At 37.4% G+C, this 18,690-nt stretch overlaps 1 protein-coding gene and 1 pseudogene across 2 annotated transcripts; one reads left to right on the forward strand and one right to left on the reverse strand.

The window, feature by feature from the left end:
• Positions 1-2,789: 2,789 nt before the first annotated feature.
• Positions 2,790-7,248, reverse strand: LOC114260724 (protein FAR-RED IMPAIRED RESPONSE 1-like; annotated as a pseudogene). Its single transcript, XR_014336679.1, has 4 exons — positions 7,117-7,248; positions 5,963-6,390; positions 3,214-3,401; positions 2,790-2,984 (listed from the first exon to the last, which is right to left on the reverse strand). The product of XR_014336679.1 is annotated as a protein FAR-RED IMPAIRED RESPONSE 1-like (transcript).
• Positions 7,249-13,025: 5,777 nt separating this feature from the next.
• Positions 13,026-13,946, forward strand: LOC145796449 (uncharacterized). The gene is made up of 2 exons (XM_082881563.1): positions 13,026-13,221; positions 13,441-13,946. The coding sequence occupies exons 1-2, from the start codon at positions 13,026-13,028 to the stop codon at positions 13,944-13,946; spliced, it is 702 nt and encodes a 233-aa protein (XP_082737689.1).
• The last annotated feature ends 4,744 nt before the right edge of the window (positions 13,947-18,690 follow it).

Raw genomic sequence — 18,690 nt, forward strand, 5'->3', positions numbered from 1 at the left:
TATACCTATGGCCTACAACAAAACCACCTATTTTCTTTGAGCTATCACTTGACTTAAGAATCTGAAGCATACTACTATTATTCTGCTCATAAGCCCCTAAAAGTGCGATCATATATTCATCATCAGACTCATCATCAGAGGAAGAGGAAGAAGAAGATGATGAAAATGAAGTCAATATCATGGATTTGAAGGTATTCATTATGCTCTGTTTTGTTTAAGCTATGATCGTATCAGTTGTGTGGAGTTGTCTGGCATATGAATAATGTGTTTATATGAGATTTTAGTAAAAAATAGTTGTAAGAGGTAAACCAAAACGACATATATGTAATGGAGGAAAACGACATATATGTAATGGAGGGAAAAAGAAATAGAAAAAGAATTGGGAACAGAAATGGAGGGAAACAAAAAAAAAAAAAAATTAATTAATTGCCTGATCGGTCGACCGGCCGGTCGACCAACCGGTCGACCCTCTCCCAGTTCACATAGGTGGGTTCAAACAGTTCAAAAAGGTAAAAAAAAAAAAATATTTAGCCTTATCGGTCGACCGGTCGACCCACGGGATTTTGATGCACCGTTGGAACAACTGATATCAAATTGAGAAAATGAGCCATTTTTTACTCAAATTTGATGAAAAAAATACTGAACCGTTGGAGATGCTCTAATGTGCTCATTAATAGCTCTAATGGAGCAACCAAAGATAGAAAAATGTTTTTACTGTCAAACATCAGACAGTATCAGCCCTTTAAAATATCCATTGTAGATGCTCTAACCTCCCCGATTGTGATACGTCAATAATTTTTTTTGTAAATTGAAAGTTTAAATTTTGTCTACCCACTCATGAGCCCAATAATAGATCAATGGACAAAATCTAAAACTTCAATTTTAAATGAGTGACGAAATGAGCAGACAAAATCTAACCCTTTTTTTTTTTGGTACTTCGGAAAGGATTAGAACAAACCACAAGAGTTCAAAGGAAAGAACACAAAAGCAAGAAAGCAAACAACTGCAAATAGAGGCCTAAAGTCTCTGGTATTCATGCCCCAGCAGGTCAGCCACCACCAAACTTCGAACCTCCTCAGGAGGGTCTTCCATGACAACCAAATGCTCTTCTTGATCAGCTCCAAGCTTAGCCAACTTATCAGCACACTGGTTTTCTTCTCTCAAAATGTGTTGGATAGAACATCTACATCATTTCAAGAGATGTCTTGCATCTTCTACAATGCTCCGGAGAGAAGCATTAACAACAGTTACGTTTTGCAACAGTTCCACAGCTTTAGCCGAGTCTGATTCAATCAGCACATCGATGTAGCCTTTTTGGAAGATAACAATGAGCCCTCTGTAAATCCCCCATAGCTCTGTCTCTAAGCTTGAACATATTTCTAGCTTCCCAAAGTAACCACAGAGCCAAATTCCTGAGTCATCTCGAAACAATCCGCCGAAGCCTCCATTACTTGGATCCCCTCAAGCACAACCATCCCTGTTCAACTTGATTCGATTTGTGGGAGGCAAACACCATTTCACAAATTTAGGACTCACAAATTTCAAAAGAATAGATGCTTGAAAGGCTTCAACAATTTGTGAAGTGTAAGTTGATAAAAAAACAACTTTGTTGCCAAGGCATGATTTTATTTTCAAAATTTTTTAAGTTTCTATCCTTCCAAATCTGCCATAAGGAAACAACAAAAAGAATTTTACAATTCTCCAAAGAAGCAGAGGGTTATTTTCCTTTCAAGAACCGCTCTATCCAAGTGTTAAGGGAGATGCCTCTATCATGAGGGATCCATTGGGAGCCAAATAACGTTTGCCAAATAGACTTAACATAAGCACAATTGCGAAATAAGTGATCCAGATCTTCTCTCTCCTCAGAACAACGAGGACATTTTGCAGATGATGAAAGGCCGCTTGCCAACCTTTGTTGGTTGGTAAGCAGCTTGCCTTGCAAAATCAACCATATAAAACCCTAAAGTTTTTGGGGAATTTTTAATTTCCAAACCCAAGACCAATTCCTCTCACTGCAATCATGCTCAAAAATAATATCATAAGCAGAAGCAGTGGAGAAATACCCAGACACAGAACCTTTCCAAAGTTGAGAATCAGGGAAAGAAATAAACATGGGCTGGTGAAGTTTGAGGGCATTATTAGCGGCCTCCTCCGGGAGTTTACCACTCACAATGTGAGACTCCCAACCTCCCTCATCATCCATGAGGGTCTCAACCTTATCCATAGACATTAGATTGTGGTAGCCATTCTCATTCAATAAACAAATAGTTTGTAAGACCCAGCCTTACCAGAGTGAGGATCTGGTTCAAAGCTCTCCTTTTGAACATGAGAAATTCAGTATCCAAACCTAGCTGGAAGTTGAGAAGAGTTGCACCCACCATCATTTGTATAATCAAAAACTAAAATGGGCGTGCGCACACACACAAATGAGAGAGAGAGAGAGAGAGATTACAAACCAGTGTCAGGGATAAGATCAAGCCCACTACTGAAATAATTCACAAAAATTTCCAGCAAAAACTTGTTTCACAAAATTGAAGTCAGATACTGGTTCATCCACATTTCTTCTTCTAAAAATACTATGAATGCAACACATTTACATATATTGGTTTCAAAGACCTCTAGAATGTCAAACACTGTAATTGGACACTGTACAACATTACAACAATTAGCTTCTGACGGTGCATTCCTATTTGATTCAATGAAATCAGATTTCAATATTTATCTAATACAACCAAATATGAATCTTCATGATATCAAGAGGTAATAAAAAGGAATTCCATCTAAATTGAAAAAATGCGGATGCCCCACCTGAGTTTTCAAAATCTTACTCATAGGACATGAAAACACCTCCTAATCCTAGTAATTACCTTCCTAGTTGCTGCAACCGCTGCAATTTCCTAGTTGCTGATCCAAAGGTAGCGTTCATACATGAACAAATTTCTGCATGGTTTCCCTTTGTGTTCTTCTATTGCTGTGATCACCTTCTAACAAGAGAGAAGCTCAGTAGAACTTAATTCTGATTCTCAAGTATGTATACAAACCTATACAAATACATATAACTACAAGTGCAAGTTGCAAGTGAAGTTTTGATATCAAAGAAAGATGGTTTAAAATACCCATGAACCTTACCTGGAAATAAACAGTCCCTCCGGTGACCAAAAGTAAAAATGTAGCTATCCAATCAATCTGAAGAAATAATGCTGAAATACTTACCATGTAGCTCTATGGGCTCAAATTCCTTTAGATTGTTCACTACAATTTGAACCTTCTTTGACAATTGGTTACTATGCTCTTCAACCTCTTTCATAAAAGCGGTTAACTGGTCTTTGATATAATGAGCATAATTGTTTCTTATTCTGAAGCTCAGCGGTTAGCTCCTGCATTTTCCTATCCTTTTCATCCTACATAAACAAAAACATTAAAACACACACACACACACACACACACACACACACACACACAACTTAGATATATGAAATCGTTAAAATAAATTGACATCCGGTTTTGAGATGATCACAGATAGGAGACTGCAGATTGCAAGTATAGTCTGGATAGATAATTATATACATACAGCCACACTCACAGCACACACAAGGCACACATATTCATGCATACAAAAATAAATGCATACATGTATATGTTTAAACGTGCCAAGTTATTTATGTATGAATGCAGTGCACATATAATTCTACTTGTGAGGGATGGCAATTTCCCCCCACCCCACTCCGCCCTGCATCCCCCACTTGTCCCCATGTGAGTTTTCCTCGCCCCGATGAGGAAGTGGGACGGGGCAGGGATGAGATGGATTTTGCTCCTCCACCCCAATTTTATTTATTAAATATATTAATATGTATATAATTTAATTTTTTTCAATATAATAAGACAAACATTAAAATATTTTTACTAAAAATTCATTTCACGCATTATCACCTTACATCTTTCAACTTTTATCAATTATAAATCATCATCCATAATATATTATACTATTTCTAATTTTTATTAGTTGTCCTGTTTTCAAAGTTACATAATTAACCCACCCCATCGCCATCGCATACGCATTCCAAGGGAACTAAATTCTCCCAGCAAAAAATAAAAAAGATGCAAGGGATGAATACAAACTCTTTAATCCATAAAAACAAGCAGTTTGGGGAAGAAAAAAATTTGAAATAACTATAAAAGAGAGTTCCAATGCAACCAGGATGCCTCAAAGTAAGTCCCAAAACCTAAAACTTCACTAGTTCTAGCAGTTCAACTGTGCCAACAGGTTAGAGTTCAGAAACACGTAGTATACCTACCTATTTAGAGCATCTAACTTGATTCTAATGGCAGATAACATGAGGTGATAATCCCAATATTGATCACAAAAAGAATAAAAAGTATGAGCAGTAATTTGCACTTATAGTCCTTGCAATCACAGTTCTTTTCAAATTTTTGGAAGCAGTCCACATTATCAAATAATGCCAGTCCAAGAGCCAAAGTTGCAGATTCTTGCACATGACCATTCTATTACAAAATTTATTCATAATTGATATATTACCTTTCTTCTCTTATTTATTTGAATCAAAACATGTTCTCCTTAATGGGAAAAAGAAAAGACATAGAGGTAGGCACAATTCCTTACATAAAAATGAAACAGGAAAACAAAAATGACCAAATACAGTCAAGAAAAAATGCTTCCCTATGCAGCAAGAATTAGGCAGAAAGGGAGATCGGAACAAGCTATATATGCAAATCAGTCCCTTCAAACCATTCCAATGTCCAGGCTTCTAATTTTTACACAATCTCCCATTTTGCTGGACAACCAAGAGATCAAAGCTGCAATACTGGTGTTATGCAGTGAACGTGACACGCAAATGAAATCGCCACAAAAGGCTTTTCACCTTGGTAACCTCTAGGCGTTAGCTCACCATGAAAATTTATTGGCTGTACTTTCATACAATTTCACATTAATTTCCAATTGCTGATAGGGTTTACAGTTTAGGTCACAAACCCAGAGTTGAAACTCATTGAGGAAATATTAATGAACTAGCCCTTGACTATGGGTTCATGTCGTTGATGAAGTAAAGGTGAAATTGTCCAAGGATCATCATGATGAAGATTGAGATGAGCACGTAACTAACAAACCCAATGATCAAGATCCCAGATTTATCAATCAAGTAGTGTCTGACACATTATTTGTTTTGGGCTAATGACCTGAAATTACAAAATATTACTCAGCTTGTCTTCCAAATCCCATTCTTCCTATTTCATTAGCAAACATGTAGACAAAGCCAAACAAGAAGCCTATTCAAACACCACAAGATGAGAACTAATAAGAATACAAGGGAGGAAACCCTATGCCTTTCCAAATTTTAAGCATGCAAAGTACACTGCATTTAATATCAAAATAATCAATCATAGAAAGCTATTTTTCACCAAAATTTTTTTTTTGGCAATGACAAAATTTGTCCACAGCATTAAAAGAGTTGGATAACATTGACAATACCAAAGGTGAGCCATACAAATTTTTGAAGAAAAAAATTATGAAAAACTGAATGCATGTGTCTTTACAATTTCTTTTTGCCAAAATGGTAAAGAATCTCATTCTAAGAAACTGTAACATCTAGTACGTGGCCATCCATCTTTCCTAAGAAAGTCAAGGAGCCACGGGGTAGGACTAGATTCTCAATTCCCTTCTAGCCAAACAATGGGAAATCCCATTACACCCTCTTCTCAAAAGGTTATTCTGGATACAATGAATATCTGAAACTATAACTTCTACCTCCTGCCGTGAAGGCATCTTCCTCGAAATCATGTTGATTAGTAGTTGAGAATTGCCTTCACTCATGTGCCTTTACAATTTACAGCAGATATGAAAGTAATTAAACCCCAAGAACTAATTCCAGTGCTTACAATTAACCATAGAACTGAAAGATAGAAAAGATACTCAACTAAGCAGTCAAAAGAAATCAATAACACTCACCATAGTAGGACGAACTTCCCAGGGGGAAATCACAAGTGGATGATTGTGGTCTTACACAAATTTAGTGACAACCCATTTTCCAAATTTATCAGACTTCACTAGGATCATAGCCTTACATCCTTCCCTTGTGCTCTGCCTTCGCTTCCTAACAGATCCAAATTTACCCATTATACTAACACAATGGCCCTCCTTGTTGCAACCGAGTTGATGGGCAAGAATCCTCTTGTCAACCTCTGATCGACGGCACGACATTACACACATGACAAAACCTATTTTCCTTGCATATTCATCCTAAAATACCTTGGCAGCTTCTTCAGATTCAAACTTCATACCCTCATGTGGTTCTAGGATTGCTTCTCCTACACAGGGAACCAATTCCCCTCCTGCAGAACAACTCTCTATTGCTCCGGCCCTCTCATCCAAATCCACTGCAGATAACAACATGAAGCAAAATCTTTCAAACCCATCAAGGATTTTTCTCTATCTATGAGAATGAGCAAAGTTTTTCATGAGAAAACAAAAATGCAAACTAGTCATCAGAATGAAGGAAAAAAAAATGGAGAAGACAATTAAGTATTTGGTTTTTTCTTGCTCACTCCCAAGAATTTGCAATTTCTTCTCCCTTTAGGAACTAGAGCAACAGCTTATGGGATCCAAATTTCCCTTTTTTTTATTTTTATCCTTCCACATCTTAGCAATCCAGTGAAGCATCTATATACAACAGCTAATTTGTTAATAGGATACTTCATTCTGCTGGCCAATTTATCAAACAGTTGCTGAGCATAAAAAATCACCTGTTCCAAAGTCTAGACTATCACACCAATATTGGCCAGAAAAAGCAAGCCAATAATTGTAAGTTTCTTAGGCCCCATATTCACATACTAGAGTTCAAGTTGAGCATATCAGCAATTTTCTGTTAGATTTGATGTTGAACAAAAACAAAACCAACTTGATCAAACCCATGACAATGAAGCTCTTTTTCCAACTAACTTTACAGTCTTTTCATATGAATTCAATGGTTGGTAAGTTTCACAGCCACAAAGCAATTCAGTTGATGAATGAAACAATCACAAACAAAAACACAAACAGTGTGATTGCACGAAAAAGGCATGCACATTAAAATATGTAAAGATTAGAGGGCAAGCGTAACTTACTCAATCCAACGTCTAACAGAGACACAAGTCTTTCGGTTGAGAGAGGGAGAGAGAGAGAGAGAGAGAGAGGGTGTGTGTGTTGTGTTGAAAACGCCAAAGGAGATTTTGGGTTTATGAGGCGCACAGCAGCCAGCCACCAGCCCCTTCCGAGTCGGTCTTGGCTGATCCAAATTACTCATTCATTTTGTAGGGTACATGATTACAACACACTTGCAAAATTCCGTTCATCAGACATCTATAGTTCTATCTGTTCAAAAAAAGCCATCTGTATGTAGTTAGCTTGTGTTAATGTACACCTCCTACACCACTAAAACCTACCACTACCACTACACACCTCCACTACTCCTCACCCACTCCACCTACCACCTCCACTTTACCTACTACCACCACCCACTCTACACCTACTACTCCCAAAACCTCTCTATATATAGGACTTGTAATATACAGATACAAATATCAATAAATACAACAATCTTGTAACAATATCATTTTCTCTTTCATGGTATCAGAGCTATAGGTTAGCTCTTGGTGATCTTCACCTTCCGGCGGGCGGCAACCTTGCCTTCACCGCCCGCCGGACCCCAACCATGCTTATTGAAACCTCCATCAACTCCATTACCTTCTGGTCCATCATCTCCAACGGCAAGTTCTGCAAGTTCAGCCAACCTCCATGGCTCTTCTAGCTCGAAACTCACATCGAATGGCCCTAGTCGCATCACAGAGATCAGCAACAAACCTGTCTCACCTCGCTTTCGATACAGTTCACAACAACCCATCAGATCTATCTTCTTGGCTCGAATCCATGATCACCGAGCTCAACCCTCTTCCTGAATTTCCCTCTGCAATAGCGTCAGAAACACCCAATCCCAAGCATTGGAAGAAACAAAACCTCTTCTTGGAAGTACCCACAAGAAGATTACATGTCTCTCCTCATTCGTTCCAATCAAGATGCCTCCAACCCCAACACCCACTCCCAAGAAAGTGAATTTCGTCCTCACACCAAGCCCTTCCGATGCCAGAACAATTGGGTCTCCAGGACCCTCCTCAGCCAGAGGCAAATCGGGGTTCAAAAATCTTCTACCGAAACTGAGCTTCAAGGCTCGGCGTTCTCAGTCCGACGCAGAGAGAGCTACTGCACATCCAGTAGTTGAAGCTTCGTCTCCATTGCCTTTACCGCAAGAGAAGCCTTCTATCTCGAGGTCATGGTCGCTTACCAGAATTTTTACTCCCAGGATGAAGAGTACAACATCTTCTCTACCTGTTACTCCAGTTGGGCAATCGAATCCGGAATCAATTGGTGGCGAAAACCTTGGAGGTTTAGTCAATTTGAATACAAAAGGAGCCCCTCCGAAATACCACCGCAACAACCGGTGGCGGCCCACTTAACCATCGCAACAGCCAGCTGTTCCTCCAGCTCAAACGGTAATGGTGCAAATTGCAGTAGCAGTGTGTTTGCAAGTATATTTGCATCATCAACACCGTGTTTCTCCAGTAGCCTGGCAGCATGCATCTTTGTTTTCCTCTTTGATTTTGGCCCCTCTCCTCTCTCGGTCTCCGATCACACACAGATCACACACAGCAGACTCACGAGGCACTCTCCCTCTCTCTCACTTTACTTTTTCACACCCACTTGCCTCGGCTTTGATCCAATGGGGCAGATCACACCCACACACTCACACATGCACCTCTGATTTTTTTTTTTTTTAATCTTTCCACCTTTTCCTTTTTTATTTTTTATTCTTCAACTCACGTGGCCTGTCTCTTCCTGATTTTTCTTTTCTTTTATCATCATCACCTTACACTCATCATTTCTCCCACATTTCTTTTAATATAAAATCATAAAATCAATTATAAATGAAATTATAAAATCAATGGGGAACAGGTTGACAAAAGAAAAGTTTAAAAAAAAAAAAAAAAAACAAACAAACAAACAAACAAACAAAAAAAAAAAAAAAAAAAAAAAAACAAACAAACAACAACACAAGCTTTGTTTTCTTTTCTGCAGCGGCCATACATCGACCTCACTTCTTCTCTACTCTGCCGCCGGTCTTTTCTTTTTGCCTCCGTCCTGGGCGGCCCTTGACGGTGCTGTCTCCGTGTTTCCCGCTCCACTGGGCATGATCACTACTCCTTGCTCCTCCACTGCAGTATATGGCGGCCCTCCAAAACGGAACATCACGGTGGCCTTCCGCTTCAGCTCCTTGTTTTCTGCCCTTAGCACGCTTATCTCTGCTCGCGCATCCTTATACATGCGTTGGAGCAGAGCCAGCTGGGAGTTTAACTGCTGCACCTCATTTGCCCTACTCTGCAGCCGGTTCGACAAGTTTGTCACCGCCGTCATGGACTCCACACATGCCCTCAAAGTATACTGATTCGCCTCCACATCCGTTTGCACTGCCATTCTTTGCTCCACAGACCGCATCGGAAAGTTCAACGGAGCAAACCCTGGGGCGCCTGGTTGAGGTTCAGGGGCCACCGCACCCGTTATCTCTCTTGTTGACTCGTTGAGGTCGGGAAAGAGAGTCAGCAGACCACGGGAAGACGAGGCCATTTTCTGGGCAACAGAGTGTTACAGAATATCTCTCACAACAGAGTGTTACAGACTATCTCTCTCTCAGCAATCTCAGCAAAACGACCTCTCTTTCTCAGCAAAACGAAGACTTTTTCAGAGGTTTCTCTCAGTTTTTCTGTCTCAGTTTCTGCCTCCTCCGCTTCGGTTTATAAAGACCATGACACAGAGGCAGCCACGCGCATCGCGCGCCTTTTGACGCCGACAACCTGGCACGCCTTTTCATGACACGCCTTTTCATGGCACGCCTTTTCATGACACGCCTTTTGAGGGTGCGGGCACACCTTTTGAGGGCACGACTTTTGAGGGCTCGCTATCTACATCCATGTATATTTTTTTTTGGGCAGCCTATCTACACACTCATACAGTGTCTTCCACACCAGTCAGCTTTATCCATCCCTTTGTTTCAACCTCAAATAGGTTTCTATCTTCACACCTATTTGAGTTTGAGGGGGGGTTATACACAGTATCATGTATAAGTCGCTCATGGCGCACTGTGCACCACCACAACCTCTGCTTCAACGGTCCGACATGACCCCATAAACTGTCTTCTACATCGGTCTGACACGACCACACAGTGTCTGCTACAACGGTCCGACATGACCCCATAAATTGTCTTCTACATCGGTCCGACATGACCCCATAAACTGTCTTCTACAACGGTCCGACATGACCCCATAAACTGTCCCGATATTGATTCCGGTCAGCTTCTACATCGGTCCGACATGACCCCGTAAACTGCCTTCTACAACGGTCCGACATGACCCCGTAAACTGTCCTGCTACAACGGTCCGACATGACCCCGTAAACTGTCCTGCTACATCGGTCCGACATGACCCCGTAAACTGTCTTCTACAACGGTCCGACATGACCCCGTAAACTGTCCTGCTACAACGGTCCGACATGACCCCGTAAACTGTCTTCTACATCGGTCTGACACGACCACACAGTGTCTGCTACAACGGTCCGACATGACCCCGTAAACTGTCTTCTACATCGGTCTGACACGACCACACAGTGTCTGCTACAACAGTCCGACATGACCCCGTAAACTGTCTGCTACAACGGTCCGACATGACCCCGTAAACTGTCTGCTACATCGGTCTGACACGACCATACCGTGTCTCCTATCCTGTTTTTATTTATCAGTTTACTTTCCTGTTTTGTTACTCTCTTCAAACTCAAGTTGGTTAGTTCCTATCCTCCTTGAGTTTGAGGGGGGCTGTTAATGTACACCTCCTACACCACTAAAACCTACCACTACCACTACACACCTCCACTACTCCTCACCCACTCCACCTACCACCTCCACTTTACCTACTACCACCACCCACTCTACACCTACTACTCCCAAAACCTCTCTATATATAGGACTTGTAATATACAGATACAAATATCAATAAATACAACAATCTTGTAACAATATCATTTTCTCTTTCAGCTTGTATGGTTGTTTTAAGAAAATTCTAATTTTTTTTTTATATTTTGTATTTTAATATTTTTAATAAAAATTTTAAATATTTTTAGTAATTTTTTAAAATTTTTAGACACACTTAATATAAATACATTTAAAATGTATAATATTTGTGAATTTTTTTTTAAAAAATACACTAAATATCAAAAAATACAAAAAAATAAAATAAAAATTCAGTACATTTTTTGTATTTTTGTATATTTATTAATTTTTTAAAATATTTTTCATAAATATTATACTATTTAGATACATCTAAGTAAGGCGCATCTAAAAAAGTAAAAAAATTGTCTAAAATTTTAAAAATATTCCCTAAAAACAAAGAAACACGAAAAAACAAAATACTCGGTTTTTAAAAACTAAATTCAAAAAATTGAAACCAAACATACTTAAGTTATTATTATTATTATTATTATTATTATTATTAGGGAAATTGAGTAAATGCACTTTTACATACTTGTATCTTTATTAGTATATTTTTTTATCCGAATAAATTCTACTATTATTTTGAATCTCATTTTTTATATTTAGAATTTTTTATGGACATTTTTATCTTCATAGATATTTCATATTTGAATATCTTTGTTTTAAGATTTGAAGGGTGTTTGAAATTATCTAAATAAATATACTTTTTCAAATTTATGAAAAGATGTGAAAAAAAATAAAGCGATGTATCCTCCCAAAAAAAAAAAAAGTGTACCAATATAAATGATGCCAAATAGTACTGTACTTAACGGCTATGTTTGATTCCACAAGATTAATAGTGAGGTATTAATAATCTTATCAAATTAGTATGGTATTCACAATCTCACCCCTACCCCATTACTAATAATCCTTCAAATTTATTGGATTAATTATCTATTGGATTAATAATTTTACAACAAAATGTCAAAATAAACCTAGGATAATTGGACTCACGGATTAATAATTCTAATCCCACACTCTAATCCTTCCAATCAAACATGCCCAATGTGTTTTGTGTATCTCTCACACTCTCTCTCAGAGCTTGAAGTTAACCACTCATTAGAGCATCTCTAACGGTGAACTTCTTTTTTCACCAAATTTGAGTAAAAAATCACTCATTTTCTCAATTTGATATCACTGCCTCCAACGGTGCATCAAATTCATCAAATTCCCGTGGGGCAACTGGTTGGTCGACCGGTGGGGCAACCGGTTGGTTGACCGGTATGTGAATTTTTTTCTTTTTTTAAGCCTTTTGAACTGTTTGAACCCACCTTTGTGAACTGGGGACGGGGCGACCGGTTGGGCGACCGGCTGGTCGACCGGTTCAGAATTTTTTTTTTTTTTTTGGTCCCCTCCTTTTCCTGCTCCCATTTCTTTTCCTATTTATTTTTCCCTCCATTACTCCTTTTTTGTTCCCATTTATTTTCCGATTTCATTTTCCCTCCATTACATATATGTCTGGCATATGGATTATGCTCTCCTATAAACTCATTATCCAGTATGATATTGACTTTATTTTCATCCTCCTCTTCTTCTTCCTCTTCCTATGATGATGAGTATGATGATGAATATATCGTTACACTTTTAGGAGCTTATGAGCAGAATAATAGTAGTATGCTTCAGATTCTGTTGTCAAGTGATACCTCAAAGAAAATAGGTGGTTCTGTTGTAGGCCATAGGTATATACGCAGAAATAGAAGGCAGGGTCATGACAGATTGTTTGCAGATTATTTTGCTGTAAATCCAGTGTATTCACCTACAATATTTCGGAGACGTTTTCGAATGCGTCATCCTTTATATCTGTGAATTTTGAATGCAATCTAAGAACACAATTCATACTTTGTTCAAAAACAAGATGCAACTTATGTAGTTGGATTATCTCCCCTACAAAAAATGACTTCAGCGATGAGAATATTGTCATATGGTGTCGCAGCAGATGCAGTTGATGTTTACATACGTATCGGGGAAAGCACTGCAATTCAAAGTTTGCAACAATTTTGTAATTCAGTGATTGAAATCTTTGGAGTAGAATATCTGAGATTTCCAACACCAGCTGACATTGCTAGATTACTTGCTATTGGGGAGGTTCGGGGGTTTCCTAGTATGTTTGGAAGTTTAGATTGTATGCATTGGGAGTGAAAAAATTGTCCAAAGGCATGGCAAGGTCAATATGTAGGCCATCAAAAAAAGCCAACCATTATTCTTGAAGCAGTAGCATCTTATGACTTATGGATTTGGCATGCATTTTTTGGAATGCCTGGCTCACACAATGACGTAAATGTCTTGGACTGATCGCCTTTGTTTTCTAACATTGCACAAGGTAAAGCTCCCTCTATCCATTACACTATTAATGGACATAATTACGATATGGGTTATTACCTTGCTGATGGCATATACCCTCAATGGGCAACCCTGGTTCAAACAATTTCTTCTCCCCAAGGAGCAAAGAGACAACATTTTGCAATGATGCAAGAGTCTGCCAGGAAAGATATAGAGCGGGCATTCGGAGTCCTTCAATCTCGATTCGCAATTATAGGTGGTGCTGTACGTTTTGGGGATCCGAAAATGCTTGCCAACATAATGAAGACTTGCATTATATTACATAATATGATTGTCGAAGATAAGAGGGAGGAGCACCTTGATTTCGATTATGAAATTTCATCAACCAACACACCAATGCAACTTTCCTCTACTCCTACCAATGACTTCCAATCATTTTTGTCTCGTCATTTAGGTATTAGAGATAAGGATGCATATCATGCCCTCTGTAATGATTTAGTAGAACATATGTGGCATCTTTGTGGTTCTCCACATCAATACATGTAATTTTGTTTATAGTTTTGGAATGGAAGGTTGTTTTGTTTGTAATCTTCCTTATGATGCCCTATATTAACTAAGTAATTCAGAAGTTATGTGATGATGTGCTGTTGTAATGATCCAATCTTTAACATTCACAATTGTTCTGTGTTCAATTAATGACAATTACAAATGATAATAATCATGTCTCACTCAGTTAAATAAATTTAATAATCATGTCTTAATGAATGTGTTCAATTCAGTGTTGATGTGCCACAAATGGTAAATGTCTATTGCAATGCATTTAAAATTAAAAATGTTAATAATAACCAATCTAAAGCCATGTAATATTAATCAATCCATGTTTGATCAGCTACCAAACTGAAGAAAAGCAATTCCCGTCCAGGCTAAGAATGTTTGGGAGCAGGAAAGATAGAAAATGTTCTACATTCTGCGGTTGATAATCTTGACCTGTTACACCTAGGAAGAAAACAGTACATATTTTAGGTGCAATTGAGGAGCTCAAGACCTCTAAAGCAGGTAGAGCGAAATGAGAATGTTTTAGACTAACATGAGGACGATTACTTCTTTCTTTCCTTTTTTTTAAAGAGACTAATATGTGGAGTATGAATTTTATCTATATCAATGGAACCACTGACAGGTTGAATAACCATTCATGCATCAATGACCAGTTGCAAAAAAGGACAGAAGGGCACAAAACAGGCAATAAAAGCACAAAATACTTTAGCTTTTGTCACATAGGCCCCAAGAAGTAAATACATAAATAACACCAATAGCACTTAGGTTGCATTCAGATTAACAGATTTGAAATGCAGGGATTTAGGATAAACTTGAAGAGGATGGAGCAATTAAGTTGTATTGAGAGATTTGAGGGAAATGCTAAAAGCGAGGCATGAGAGATGCATCCTAAGTAAAATACACGTGCACTTCAAATCCTTAGTAGGATGGATTTCTTTTTCTTTTTTCTTCTTGTAATCTAATTATTTCAAAATTATGATTTTGGCTTTTAAACTCAAGGTATATAGCTTCAAAATCCACTTATAGCTTGTTCGAATATATGCTTATGTAGCAAACCTTTAAAATTAACTACAATCCACACATTTGAAATTCACTAATCCAAATGCAACATTGACTTCTAGTACCAAACATATGATGTTTCCTTCCTATATGTTCACATCAAGCAATGGTGCATCTAACTACCTACCTAACAGCACTATCAATTTACATTTCACCTTTCTGCACACCAAAAATGCCACATTAAGCATGTTTCAAAAAACAAAAGGTTAAGAACAAGACAAAAAAAAGCTCCGTATACTGAGTTTGCAAGCTCAATGCACAACTATAAATAGGTTTACAGATGCATAAATAGTAGACATGTCTAAGTCTTGTATGACTCATATTATGTAATTTATATGAGTAATTTTTGAAGTGCAAAAATACACAACAGTCACGAATATCTCGTTGACCCCTTCCCTGTTTGATAGAAGTTTGAATGTTGTTATCTTTGCTCCTCTCTTTTTAGTTAATGTAATTGATGCATACACTTGAAGTTTTATAATTCTGCGGAATCAACTGTGATTTGATTAACCTTTGTAGATTTTGAGATTTATAGTTGAAGCAATATGTGTGATTAACATATTATGCAAAAGTTTTTGTATACTATGATTTTAATTTTAATTGATAACTAAAAAATAAAGAATCTGGATGTTCTTACCAAATATGAAATTTAAAGAGTGTGTTAATAAATATGTGTTAGGACAAATGATAGATGTGTTCAAATATGTGTTAAATATATAACAAAGACTGCATTGGGTTAAATTAAAAATGTGTTAATTTTATAAATGTCTTCCACATATAATGTCTGCAATTACTTGTCCTCACTTGAAATGCATTCAACATATTACATATGTCTTCAATTATTTGTGCACATAACGTATGCCTTCAATTATTTGTCTTCTATTGTAATGTCTTCAATTATTTGTGCACACACTAAACCCTAATGCCTTCAATTATTTGTGCAGACACTGCGTGTTTGAACCACCTACCATTCATTTTACATAGCACCTACCATTCATTGAATTCATTCCACCTACCATACCTCATTTTACACACTGCATACGGTTGGTGAGTATTAATTTCCTCACCACATGCCTCAATAAATCACCCTCTATATGAGCTCAAGATTGTATACAAACCTGTCATCAAAAAATTCACTCTATTCACTGAGTACCTCTGCCCACAGATTGCCTCTATGTATTTGTTCACCGTATTCCCTCCACCACCACCTTCAAATTCAGCTTAACCAAATTCTAAATATTCACTCTAGTGTTAGTTTGAATCCATAGAATTAGCAAGGGAAACCATCTGAATCAATAAAGGCAACATCACCAGGAACATTAACAACAAGGCAGCATCCAAGGCAGCATCCAATACAGAGTAGGTTGCATGAATGCCACCGGTCAACCGGTTGGTCAACCGGCCCTTTGTTTTTTTTTTTTTTTCCTTTCTGTCTGCATGCTGTTTTTGTGTTGAACTATATGTTTTCTTTCTTCAAACTATATTCATGTTCAATATTTCAAAAATTAACCTTTTGAATAGCATGAAATTAATGTTTTAATCAACCTATATTCATGTTCAATATTTCAAAAATTAACATGTTCAATATTTTGGAAATTAACTTCTGGCATATTCATTCAAATAGTTTCAGTAAGCAGTTCTGTATATTGAACATGTAATCTAAAAATGATATTGTAATTAGTATGCACTTAAGTATATATAAATATGCACTCAACTAAGAACACTGTAATATGCAATTACTTGTCATATGAAAGCACTATAATATAAAAATGAATGTGCCATTCTAAGCACTAAAAACACTGTAATATTGAACATGTCATATGAAAGTGCATTCATTTGTAATATTGAACATGTAAGTACACTTGTGTATATTGAACATGTAATATGCACTAAGTACACTTCTGTAACATGAAGCACTAAAAACACTGTAATATGCACTAAGTACACTTTTGTATATTGAACATGTAATTTGAATTATAAGTACATTCATTTGTAATATTAAAACACCAGAACAATACCAAGCCAACTGTAATTCAGCTCTCATATGTAACACATATTCATTCAAATTTAACAGATATTGACAGCATGCCTAGAACTAAAAGAGGGTGACCACAAGTTGGTGAAAGTTCCAACCCTCCACGACGCGAAGAACAGCAACCTCAAAATCAGCCATATCCTACTGATGATTTTCTCAATGAAAGTCATGAACTAGCCTTTCCAAACTTCTCCAGCCGACCTGTTGTCACAGGGAGGAGGGTAAATCTGCCACCTCAATATGATGCACTATTAGTTAGTAAACTTGAAGCAATGGGATGGCTAAATTTAATTAATTTACCCCAAAAGGTATATCCACGGCTGGTAGCTCTATTTTATGTTCACCTAAGAGCTACTCAGGAAGCAGATGGAAATTTTACTATTTTGTCATATGTGAAAGGAAATGGTATACAGTTTGATATTCCTGCTTTGGCAAGTATTATTGGAGTTGAGGTAGGTGATGAAAATATCCATTTTCAGACTGAGGCTGAGTTAGCTAATATTGTTGGTAATGCTACTGATGTATATACTACTATTTGTAAGAACAGATTTATTGGGACTAGTTTACAAGTAAGACATTTAAAACCTTATCTTCGGATTCTCCACCGGTGGATTGTAAAAAATGTCACTCCAAAAAAAGGACACCATGATGTGGTCCCATATTTTAATGCCTATTTGTTATACTATTTTGAAGTTGGCCATAAGTTAGATTTATGTTACATAATTATGAAAGAAATGATATTCTCAAATCAAGGTCAATTCACGGGCAGGTCATTACTGTTTGGGGCACTGTTGACAAAAATTTTCGAACATTTTCGGGTTCGCCTTGTAGATGAAATGGAGATGAAAATTCGTTCACCCATTAATCAGTATACTGTGACTCGTGCTGGTGCAGCCTCCAATTTAATGGGAAGTGCTAATGCTCTAGAAGATTCAGAAGATGAAGTCCCACCAGATGATGGTCCAGAAGATCCTCCTGCCAATGTGATGCTATCAACTGAACAACCTTAATATTGGACTGACTTTTTAGCCATGGAAGAACAACGTTATAATCAACGCGTTCAATGGGAACATCAAATGGCTAATCAGGTCAATTCGTTGGGTACTCAGTTTGATACATTTGCCACTGCGCAGAACTCATTAATTCAACAATTTGGTGAGTTCCGTGTGAACATTGAGCATCGCGTAGATACGATTGAGCATCGCGTAGATGACATATACCATCACTACTTCCCTCCTCCACCACCACCACAACCAGATAATGACTATTGATGTGTTTCACATTATGTGTTCGTATTGTTTTGTATTTTGTTATTTTAACAACCTTTTGTTGGGTGAATTTGTTAAAGAGTACGAGTTTAATTAAAACCTATGCCCTTATTATGACTTCATATTATACTTTTCATTTTAATGCCTACTTGACAAAGACATGATTGTGTACATTCTGAAACTGTTACAAAAATGTCATTATTCTGTTATGATTTTCTGGTATAAATTATGTTATAGTTGTCAATGGCCTTCACTTGAAAGATCATTTTAAAGAAGACGAGGTGAATTAAAAAAAAACCACATGAACTACAAGCAAAAGATCTCCCTATGCAAAAAACATGGCAACAATTACGTATTGAACTTGAAATATGAC

The sequence above is a fragment of the Camellia sinensis genome, chromosome 7, assembly GCF_055761805.1.
Source record: "Camellia sinensis isolate YWXY chromosome 7, ASM5576180v1, whole genome shotgun sequence".
In the NCBI taxonomy this organism is placed as follows: Eukaryota; Viridiplantae; Streptophyta; class Magnoliopsida; order Ericales; family Theaceae; genus Camellia; species Camellia sinensis.

What these genes read in the sequence shown, in the direction of transcription:
- LOC145796449 (XM_082881563.1), top strand. Translation starts at nt 13,026, where the DNA reads ATGAGAATATTGTCATATGGTGTCGCAGCAGATGCAGTTGATGTTTAC. An exon ending in GGAGGTTCGGGGGTTTCCTA is followed by an intron (nt 13,222 to 13,440) that starts GTATGTTTGGAA and finishes ACATTGCACAAG; the next exon opens with GTAAAGCTCCCTCTATCCAT.